Below are 11750 nucleotides of genomic sequence, written 5' to 3'. Positions count from 1 at the left end.
ATAAAATACAAAGTGGAGTCAGGGAGGAAAAAAAAATGTGCGGTCAATTTGAAAGGCACTGAAGATTGAAACAAATGAAAAATAAATAATTAGAAACATGCAACATTTCTCTTTCTCTCTCTTATGTTTCTAATCGGGGGGGAGGGGGATTTTCCTTGAATTGCTACTGAAATTGCACAACAGAAACTGACGTCTCCCGGAAGTGGATTGTTATTGGGGACAGAATAAACAGAGAAGGGAGTGAGCGGAGAGCTGGGCTCCGCCTGGCTGAGAGTGTGTGTGTGTGTGTGGGGACTGGGATACTGCTGCTGATCTCGCCGCTGCCGCTTTGTTTTGTTTTGCGGGACCGGCCTCTCGATACATTTCTCCCCTCCCTTGCTCCTGTTTAACCTCCTCCCCTTTCCACAGGTCATGATCAGCCGGGGGCATTCATACATCCATCTGCTCTGTCTCTAATATTTTCCCCCTCCACCGGTGGTGTGAAGCGTTCGCCTCCTCTGCCGAGATGTCCCTGCCCTGTTGTGTATCGCAGGTAAGATCCGCGCTGCTGCTTGTAGTTACTGTATCTCCTTATCGGAGCAAACCTGGCACGTTAAACCTCGCAGGGAGACAGGGATATTTATTGTACTCGCGACGTTAACTTGCTCCACCGATGTTGCCAGACCTGCTGAGTTTATCCAACATTTTCTGTTTTTGATTACATTTAAAAGGCTCGGGAGGGAGGGCTGATTTGGTTAATGATGTACATGTTGATCTATATGCACTGCCATCTATTGCTGCTGATTTTCTGAGCCCTGGGTTTCTGCAGCTCGTTATAATCCAGCTCATATCAGCGATTGCTAACCCTGTATTCTGGCTAATATCAATGTTCAGCATGCCAGAGTGGAAGTGGATTATCCTCCCCAGTCTAGAGGACAAGAGAGTGTCAGAAGGTCTTTGTCAGGCTGGTCATCGTGTATTTTGGGATTAACTTACAACATTTCACCTGTACCTATCTCCCCAATGTCTCCATTAAACTGCTCTTAGAAGGTTCTGTTTTGGCACATTGATTTAAATAATTGTATAAGCTGCACCCTCAACAGGCCTGGACTTGTTCACACGCTACCAGGAAGGTAAGTAACCCTGAGAGTGACTCATGCAGACAGCTAGGATTCATCCCACTACTTTCCAGTCAGCAAACAGAAACTTGGTCGTTTAGTTAAACCGAGTGTGGAAACAAATGTTTTAATTCTGTAAATACAGAGAGTGCTAGTCAGCATTGGAAAATATTCTAAACTCACTTGGCAGTGCCTGCAACCAAATAGTTCAAATGAAATAGCAGGTCACTGAATGTTGACACATGAAAACATGTGTGGGAAAGGGCTGATTCTGCCATCTCTGCACTCTATGTCCCAGATACTGGGATAGGTGGAGATCTTGGCATAGGACCTTTGGACTCTGGCCTGATTAAGATTTATATTTTATTCATTCATGGGATATGGGCCTTGTTGGTTAGGGCAGCCCATCTCCTGTCACCCTTGAGAAGGTGATGTTGAGCTAGCTTGGACAACTGCACTGGTGTAGGTAACACATACAGTACTGATAGGTAGGGAGCTGCAGATTTGTGCCTGCAACAGTGAAGGGACAGCAATATAGTTCTGAGTCAGCGTGTTGTGTAATTTGATTTGATTATTATTGCCACATGTATCACAAGCTGTGAAAAGCATTGTTTCTTGTGCGCTATACAAACAAAACATACTGTTCAAAGAGAAGGAAATGAGATGCAGAGTGTAGTGTTACAGTCACAGCTAGGGTGTAGAGAAAGGTCAACTTAATGCAAAGTAGGTCCATTCAAAAGTCTGACAGCAGTAGGGAAGAAGCTCTTCTTGAGTTCGCTGGTACGTGACCTCAGACTTTTGTATCTTTTTCCTGAAGGAAGAAGGTAGAAGAGAGAATGACTGATATGGGGGGTGTGGGGTCCTTAATTATGCTGGCTACTTTGCTGAGGCAGCAGGAAGTGTAGCCAGAGTTAATGGATGGGAGGCTGGTTTGTGTGATGGATTGGGCTACATTCATGACCTTTTGTCGTTCCTTGTGGTCTTGGGCAGAGCAGGAGCCATACCAAGCTGTGATACAACCAGAAAGATTGCTTTCCATGGTGCATCTGTCAAAGTTGGTGAGAGTTGTAGCTGACATGCCAAATTTCCTTAATCTTCTGAGAAAATAGAGGTGTTGGTAGGCCTTCTTAACTATAGTGTTGGCATGGGGGAACCAGGACATGTGATCTGGAAGCTCTTGACCCTTTCTCCTTCATTCCCATTGATGTAGACAGGGGCATGTTCTTCTTTGCGCTTCCTGAAGTCAATGACAATCCCCTCCATTTTGTTGACATTGAGGGAAAGATTATTGTTGCTGCACCGGTTCACCAAATTCTCTATCCCTCCATTGGAGGGAACCTTGCAAGTGGCAGAGTTGCCATGCATCTGCTGCCTGTGTCCTTCTAGCTGGAAGAGGTTGTGGGTTTGGAAGGTGCTGTTGAAGGAGTCTTGATGAATTGCGGCAATGCATCTTATAGATGGTACATCATTGCCACATTGGTGGAGGGTGTGAGTGTTTAAGTGGTGATTGGGGTGCCAATCAAGTGGGCTGCTTTGTACTGGATGGTGCTGAGCTTCTAGTTGGAGCTGCTCTCATCCAGACAAGTGGAGAATGTTCCACCACACTCCTGACTTGTGCATTGTAGATGGTGGGCAGGCTCTGGGGGAATCAAGAGGTGATTTACTTGTCTTCGAAATGAATGTCCACAGGAGATGATTGGATTTTCTTTTGTTGGAGATGGTCATTGCCTGGCACTTATGTGGCATGAATGTTACTTGCCACTTGTCAGCTCAAGCCTCGATATTGCCCAGATCTTGCTCCATCTGGACATGGACTGCTTCAGTATCTGAGGAGTTGCAAATGGTGTTGAACATTATGCAGTCATCAGTGAACATCCCCATTTCTGACCTTATGATGGATGGAAGGCTCTTAATGAAGCAGCTGCTGATGTTTAGGCCGAGGACACTACCCTGAAGAATGCCTGCAGCAATGTCCTGTGACTTGACTAACTGACTGATCTCCAACCCCACCCCCCATTTTCCTTTGTTTTAAGTATTACTCCAATCTGTGGCAAAATTCTCCCTCTGATTTCCATTGACACTGTCTTTACTAAAGTTTCTTAAAGCCATGTGTATTCAAATGCTGCCTTCCAGCCAAGAAGGAGGCAGTGGTGTTGTGGTAACGTTGTTGGGCTAGTAATCCAGAGGTGCAGGCCAATGACCTAGGAACATGGGTTCAAATCCTGCCGTGGCAACTGATGGAGTTTAAATTGAATCGCTAACGTCTGGAATTGAAAGCTCATTTCAGGAATGGTGCCATGAAACTATCATTGGTGAACATTAGGTGAGTTTTCATGAAAACTCAATGTCCTTTTTTGGGGAAGGAAATCTGCTGTCCTGATCTGGCCTGGCCTACATGTGACCCCACATCCATAGGAATGTGGTTGATTCTATGAGGCCTGGTAAGTCACTCAGTTCAAGGGAAATTAGGGATGGACATCAAATGTTGGCCAATCCAGTAACACCCCAGCCCATGAATGAATACATTTAAAAAAAAAAATTTTGCCTCTTTTGCCCAAGGCTGTAATGAGGTCAGGTGCCTGATACAATGAGGTGGCCATATCAGAACGTAAACTGAGTGTAAGTGACCAGGTTATTGTTGAATGGGTGCCACTGATGACCCCTTCCATCACTTTGCTAATGATCGATAGTAGACTGATGGAGCGGTAATTAGCTGGGTTAAATCGGTCCTGCTTTTTGTAGACCGAACAAACCTGGGCTACTGTTGAGTAGCTGCCAGTATTATAGCCACATTGGAACGTTGTGGCCCCGAGGTTGGCAGGTTCTGGAGCACAAGTCTTTAATACTGTAGTCGGAATGTTGTCAGATCCCTGTATCCAGTGTCTTCAGCTGTTTCGTGATTTCACATGGAACGAATTGATCAAATTGGCTGAAGACTGCCAACTATGATGCTGGGGACTCTGCAGAAGGACAAGATGGGTCACCCATTTAGCACTTCTGGCTGAAAAATGTTTGCAAGTGCTTTGACTTTGGCTGTTGCACTGATATGCTGGGATCCCCCTGATGAGGAGGGAATATTTATGAAACCACCTTCTGCAGTGAGTTGTTTAATTATCTATCACTATTCATGGCTGGATGTGGCAGGAACGCAGAACTTAGATCTGATCCTTTGGTTGTGAAAATTGCTGAGTCACATCTATTACATGCTGCTTCCACTATTTGGCCTGTAAGTTGTCCTGTGTTGCAGCTTCACTGGGTTGACAGCTACATTTTACGCGTGTCCTCTCGCACTCTTCTTTGAATCAGGGTTGACCCACTGGCTTGGTGATAGTGGTAGAGTGGAGGATTGATCTGGCTTTTAGAGGTTGCAGATTGTGGTTGAGTACTGTTCTGCTGCTGATGGCCTTCAGCACCTCCCATGGTTGTTCAGTCTTGAGGAATCCCAGGGCAACTCCATCTGACCGTATGCCATTTGTGTTGCCACCTTTAGTGGGTCAGTCCGACAGCACGACAGGACATACCCAGTGATGATGGTGTCTGGGACATTATTTAGGGGCGGCACAGTGGTTAGCACTGCTGCCTCACAGTGCCAGGGACCCAGGTTCAGTTCCGGCCTTGGGTCACTGTCTGTGTGAAGTTTGCATGTTCTCCGCCGTGTCTGTGTGGATTTCGTCCGGGTGCTCTGCTTTCTTCCACGGTCCAGAGATGTGTGGGTTAGGTTAATTGGCTGTGCTAAATTGACCTTAACATCAGGGACCTAGCAGGATTAATATGTGGGGTTATGGGAATAGGGCTTGGGTGATCAGTGCAGACTCGATGGGCTGAATGGCCTCCTTCTGCACTGTAGGGCATTCTATGATTATCTGTAAGGTAAGATTCCCTGAGTATGACTGTATCAGGCTGTTTCTTGACTAGTCTGTGAGACAGCTCTCCCAATTTTGACACTAGCCCCCAGATGTTGGCAAGGAGGATTTTCCTGGGTCAACAGGGCTGGGTGTTTTGTTATTTATGGTGCCTAGGTCAATGCTGGGTGGTCTGTCCCAGTTTTATTCCTGACCAACTTTTCATCCATTTATGAATTGCAGTAGTGAGGAGCTGAGCCAAGATGGGGTTCAAGTGTCTCTCTTTGTGCTTCATTTAGAGCCAGAATTATTCAAATGAACCTGACGCGAGGAAGTCAGTTGCGTCCGGCGCCATAGCTATATGTCAGGCCTGCACTGTTGAGGTTGTCACAGTGAGGAGGTTGGGAGGAGAGGCACCCCTAATCAAGAGGTAAAAGTGGATGAGGATTTCATTATAGAATTATGATGGACCATGTTCCCGGTTTTTAGATGATGTGTGGGGAATTCTTTACTTGCCCCTGGAGATCAAATATGACTATTTCTCATAGTCAGAAATGAGTGACTATGAATGAGCATAGTCACTCATTTCCAGAAGACTATGCTGACCGTCAAAACATTTTCAACAATGGTAGTACATAGATCCAAATCGTGTGTTACTAAGTTGACAAATAAACTGTGACTGAAGAAATACTTGCAGATGACCCATGATCGAATTGAATGATAGGATAAACTGAAGGGGCCGAATGGCATTCCCCAGTTTCTTTGTTATTGATGCCCCTCCCTTGCAAATCTGTGATCAAAAGGTGTTTTCTAAATTTTGTGAATACCTTTCCTGAGTTGACCAAGGTTATGATAGCAAACCAATCACTCCTTCCAAAGACCAAAGGCTGGATGCTGGAATCTGAGACAAAAACAGAAAATGCTGGAAAACCTCAGCAGGTCTGACAGCATCTGTGGAGAGAGAATAGAGTCACTGTTTTGAGTCTGGATGACCCATCGAGTCTTCACCAATCACAATCCCACCCAGGCCCTATCCCTGTAACCCCACGTATTTACCCTGCTAGTCTGCCTGAGACTTAAGGGGTGAGTTAACATGGCCAAGCCACTTAACCTGCACATCTTTGACCTGTGAGAAGAAACCCATGCAGACACGGAGAATGTGCAAACTCCACACAGACAGTGACCCAAGCTGGGAATCGAGCCCGGGTCCCTGGGGCTGTGTGAGAGCAGTGCTAACCACTGTGCTACCATGCTGATGGTTAATATGCGATTTAGCAGGGGTGTTCCAAATTATGTAAATGGGAAGAAACTAGTAAGGAGGGGACATAGGTTTAAATATAATTGGGAAACAGCCAGAAAAGTGAGGAGATTTTTTTCTTTCTTTAACTGAGTTGTTATGATCTGGAATGCTGTGCTTGAAGGAGTGGTGAATGGAGCATTGGCAAAATAACATTCCAAAGTGTACATCTGTATTTGAAAAGGGAAAAATTTACAGAGCGAGCAACTAATTTCAAAAAGTATGCATAGGCATGGTGGACCCAATGACCTTTCTTCTATGCTTGAAAATTCAAATGCTGATAGTTACTCAGAAAATGTTAGAAATAAAATCCTCTTCCAAAATCAGCACATGTGCCTGACTATCATCCCCAACCTGACTGGACTTCCCCAGCTTGACCCATAAGACCATGAAATGCAGGACCAGAAGTGACCATTCAGCTCTGCCATTCAGTGAGATCATGACTGATCTGAAATGATCCAGCGTCTACAGCCCTCTGTGGTAAAGAATTCCACAGATTCACCTACATAGAAAATAGGCACAGGAGTAGGCCATTTGGTCCTTCCAGACTGTACCACCATCCAGTATGATCATGGCTGATCATGCACTTTCAGTATCCCATTCCTGCTTTCTCTGCATGTACCTTGATCCCTTAAGCCACAAGGGCCACTTCCAGCTCCCTCTTGAACACATCTAACGAACTGGCCCCAGCAGCTCTCTGTAGAAGGGAATTCCACAAGTTTATAACTGAGTGAAGAAGTTCTTCCTCATCTCAGTCCTGAATAGCTTACCCCTTATTCTTAGACTGTGACCCCTAGTTCTGGATTTCCCTAACATCAGGAACATTCTCCCTGCATCTAGCCTGCCCAGTCCCATCAGGATTTTATATATATTTCTTCTATCCAATCTCTCGTCTTATGACAGTCCTGCCATTCCAGGAATCAGTCTGGTGAACCTTTGCTGGAGTCCCTCAATAGCAGGAATGTCCTTTCTCAGAGTAGGAGACTAAAACTATACACAATACTCAAAGTGTGGCCTTACCAAGGCCCTATATAACTGCAGTAAGACATCCTTATTCCTAAACTCAAACCCCCTTGCTATGAAGGGCAGCATGCCACTAGCTTTTCTCACCACCTGCATGTCAACTTTCAATGACTGTTCCACCATGACACTGAGGTCACGTTGCACTTTCCCTTTTCCTAAACTGCCACCATTCAGATAATATTTCCTGTTTTGTCACCAAAGCGGATAACCTCACATTCATCCACATTATTTGTCCACTCAGTCAGCCCGTCCAAGTCGCCCTGCAGCCACTTAGCATCCTCCTCACAGCATGCACTACCACCCAGCTTAGTGTCATCTGTAAATTTGGAGATATTGCATTTAATTCCTTCATCCAAATCATTAATATATATTGTGAACAGCTAGGGCCCAACTACTGCACCTGTGGTACCCCACTAGTCACTGCCTACCACTCTGAAAAGGACCATTTAATTTGATTTATTATTGTCATACGTATTAACATTGAAACATTGTTCCTTGTGTGCCGTACAGACAGCATACCATTCATAGAGAAGGAAATGAGGGAGTGCAGAATGTAATGTTATAGTCATAGCTAGGGTGCAGAAAATTATTTCCACTCTGTCTCCTGTCTGCCAATCAATTCCCTTTAAGAACATAAGAACATAAGAAATAGGAGCAGGAGTAGGCCATCCAGCCCTTCGAGCCTGCCCCGCCATTCAATAAGATCATGGCTGATCTGTCGTGGCTCAGTTCCACTTTCCCGCCCTCTCCCCATAACCCTTAATCCCCTCTCCTATCAAAAACCCATCAACCCGCGTCTTAAAAATATTTAGCGAGGCAGCCTCCACCACTTCAACGGGCAGAGAATTCCAGAGATTCACCACCCTTTTCCACATTAAAACATTACCCCCAATACAATGAGCTTTAATTTTGCTCACTAATCTCTTGTGTGGGACCTTGTCAAAAGCCTTTTAAAAGTCCAGATACACAACATCCATTGGTTCACCCTTGTCCACTGTAATGGTCACATCCTCAAAAAATTCCAGAAGATTTATTAAGCAGGATTTCCCTTTGGTGAATCAGTGCTGTCTTGGACTGATCCTGTCACTGCTTTCCAAATGCTCAGTTATTGCATCCTTAATAATTGACTAAAAATTGGTAATTTTCCCCACCACCGATTGCAGGTTAACCGATCTATAATTCCCAGTTTTTTTTCTCTTTTCTTTTATAAGAAGTGGGGTCACATTAACTACCCTCCAATCCCCCAGAACTCTTCCAGAATGCTGAAAATGATCACCAATGTGTCCACTATTTCTCGGGCCACTTCCTTGAGCACTCCAAGATGCAGAGCATCAGGCCTTGGGGTCTTATCAGGTTTTAATCCCAGCAATTTCCCCAGTACAATTTCCTAACTAATAAGGATTTCTTTTAGTTCCTCATTCATGCTAGACCCTCTGTCCCCTAGTATTTCTGGAACGTTATTTGTGTCCTCTTCAGTGAAGACCGATCTGAAGTACTTGTTCAGCTGATCTGCCATCTTTTTGCCCGTTATGAATTCACCTGATTTTTAACTGTAACATTTGTCTTCACCAGTCTTACCTCCTCACATATTTATAGAAGCTTTTGCAGTCAGTTTTATGTTTCCTGCAAGCTTACCCTTGTATTCCATTTCCCTTTCTGAATTAAACCCTTTGGCCTCCTCTGCTGGATTTTAAATTTCTCCCACTCCTCAGGTTTGCTGCTTTTTCTTGCTAATTTATATGCCTCCTCTTTGGCTGTAACACTATCCCTGATTTCCCTTGTTAGCCATGATTGAGCCACCTTCCCTATTTTATTCTTATGCCACACAGGGATGTACAGCTGTTAAGGTTCATCCATGTGTTCTTTAAACGTCTGCCATTGCCTATTCACTGTCAACCCTTTTTAAGGATCCTTTGCCAGTTTATCCTAGCCAATGCATGTCTCACACCATCAAAAGTTAGCTTTCCTCAAGTTCCGGATCCAAGCCTGAGATTTAACTGTGCCGCTCTCCATCTTGCTGAAGAATTCTACCATATTATGGTCACTCTTTCCCAAAGGATCTCACACCACAAGGTTGTTAATTAATCCCCCCTCATTACACAATACACAGTCTAGGGTGGCCTGTTCTCTTGTTGGTTCCTCGAAATATTGGTCTAGAAAACTACCCCTTGTACGTTCCAAGAAATCCTCCTCCATCATATCGCTACCAGTTTGAGCCCAATCAATATGCAGATTGAAATCGCCCATAATAACTGCTGTACCCTTACTGCACTCACCTCTAATTCCCTGCTTGATACCATTCCCAACCTCACTACCACTGTTTGGTGGTCTGTACACAACTCCCACTAGCATTTTTCATCCTTTGGTTGTCCGCGCCTCTACCCGTACAGATTCCACATTGTTCAGACTAACATCCTTCCTTATTATTGCATTAATTTCCTCTTTAATAAGCAATGCTACCCCACCCCTTTTCCATTCTGTCTATCTTTCCTGAATATTGAAAACCTTTGGATGTTGAGTTCCCATCCTTGGTCACCCCTGGAGGCAGGTCTCCATGATCCCAATTACACCATATTTGTTAATGACTGTCTGTGCAGTTAATTCATCCACCTTATTACAACTGCTACAAGAGGACACAGGTTTAAGGTGCTGGGGAGCAGGTACAGGGATGCCAGGAGTAAGTTTTCACTCGGAGGATGGTGAATGAGTGGAATCGGCAGCCGTCGGTGGTGGTAGAGGTGAACTCACTGGGGTCTTTTAAAAGACTTCTGGATGAGTACATGGGATTGGGAGTTACAGATAGTTCTATGGCCTGGTAGGTATGGATATGTTTGCAACTTGTGGGCCGAAGGGTCTGTTTGTGCTGTAGTGTTCTATGTAACTGCTCCTTGCATTGAGACGCAGAGCCGTTAGGTTTGTTTTTGGCGCTTATTGCTCTTTTGGAATTATAATGTAATGTGGCCCTTTGTTTTTGGTCCTACCCTCTGTACGGAGAAAATTCCTCCTTTTATCTCTGTCTTAAATGGGTGACCCTTTACTCTGAGGTTATGCTCTCTGGTCCCAGACTCTCTCACAAGAGGAAATGACCTCTCAGCATTTACCCTATCAAGCCCGTTGAGAATCCTATAGGTCTTAATATGGTCACCTTTTCGTTCTTCTAATTCCAGTAAGTACAGACCCAAACTCTTCTTGTGAGAAAATCCCTCCCAGGATCAATATAGTGAACCTTCTTTGGACTGTCTCCAATGCCAGTATGTCTCCCTTCGATAAGGGGACCAAAACTGTTCACAACATTCCAAGTATGCTCTAATTAGTACCTTGATTACCTGTTGAATTTGCATGCTAGCTTTTAGTGATTTATGCATGATGACTCCAAATCCCTCTGAGCTGCAATTTTCTGAAGTCTTTCTCCATTTAAATATCCAGCTCTCTTATTCTTCATGCTAAATTGCATAACTTCACATTTTCCTACATTATATTTCATCTGCTAAATTTTTGCTCACTCAATTAACCTGTCTACATCCCTCTGTGGACTCTGTGTCATCCTCACCATTTACCTTTTCACCCCACCAACCTGGCTGGACCACCCTCCAACCCCTGATCTTCAATCTCCCCTACCCCCCATCTCTGCTGAGCAACCCTGATCCTACATACCCATGACAACTTGCCTTCTTCATGGCCTGTCAATTTCATTTGGCCTTTCAAACTTGCAGGTAATGCAGTAAAAAGCGTGGCCTCCAAAAATCCAATGCAGCTGGACTGCACTGGGGCCTACAAGGTGTCTTTTGACGTAGGCCCCAAGCAGCTCTGGCCAACGGAAGTTTCAGTGCAGTTTTCAAGAGCTTTAAAGGATGGGATTTACCCTAGGATTCTCTGGGACACTAGGGAGGAGATTGCAGAGCCTTTGGCTTTGATCTTCATGTCGTCATTGGCTACCAGTATAGTGCCAGAAGACTGGAGGATAGCAAATGTTGTCCTCTTGTTCAAGAAGGGGAGTAGAGACCATCCTGGGAATTATAGACCAGTGAGCCTTACTTCTGTTGTTGGCAAAGTTTTTTTAGAATTATAAGGGATAGGATTTATAATCATCTAGAGAGAAATAAATTGATTAGGGATAGTCAACATGGTTTTGTGAAGGGTAGGTCGTGTCTCACAAACCTTATTGAGCTTTTTGAAAAGGTGACCAAAGAGGTGGATAAGGGTAAGGCAGTTGACGTGGTGTATATGGATTTTAGCAAAGCGTTTGATAAGGTTCCCCATGGTAGGCTATTGCAGAAAATTCAGATGCATGGGATTGAGGGTGATTTAGCAGTTTGGATCAGGAATTGGCTAGCTGGTAGAAGACAGAGGGTGGTGGTTGCTGGGAAATATTCAACCTGGAGTTCAGTTACAAGTGGTGTACCTCAAGGATCTGTTTTGGGGCCACTGCTGTTTGTCATTTTTATAAATGACCTAGATGAGGGTGTAGAAGGATGGATTAGTAAATTTGCT

At 44.6% G+C, this 11750-nt stretch overlaps 1 protein-coding gene across 1 annotated transcript in view; it reads left to right on the top strand.

Annotated features, from left to right (window-relative positions):
• The first annotated feature begins 295 nt into the window (after positions 1–295).
• The window catches only part of serinc5 (serine incorporator 5), an 86194-nt gene continuing 74739 nt past the window's right edge, over positions 296–11750 (top strand). Inside the window, exon 1 of the mRNA XM_080189351.1 lies at positions 296–532. Coding sequence (XP_080045477.1) covers positions 506–532 — 27 coding nt within the window. The 5' untranslated portion in view covers positions 296–505. The remainder of the gene's footprint in view (positions 533–11750) is intronic.

The sequence above is a fragment of the Carcharhinus amblyrhynchos genome, chromosome 5 (genome assembly GCF_965287045.1).
Source record: "Carcharhinus amblyrhynchos chromosome 5, sCarAmb.v2.hapA, whole genome shotgun sequence".
NCBI classification, from domain to species: Eukaryota; Metazoa; Chordata; class Chondrichthyes; order Carcharhiniformes; family Carcharhinidae; genus Carcharhinus; species Carcharhinus amblyrhynchos.
This window is presented reverse-complemented; position numbering and strand designations above follow the sequence as displayed.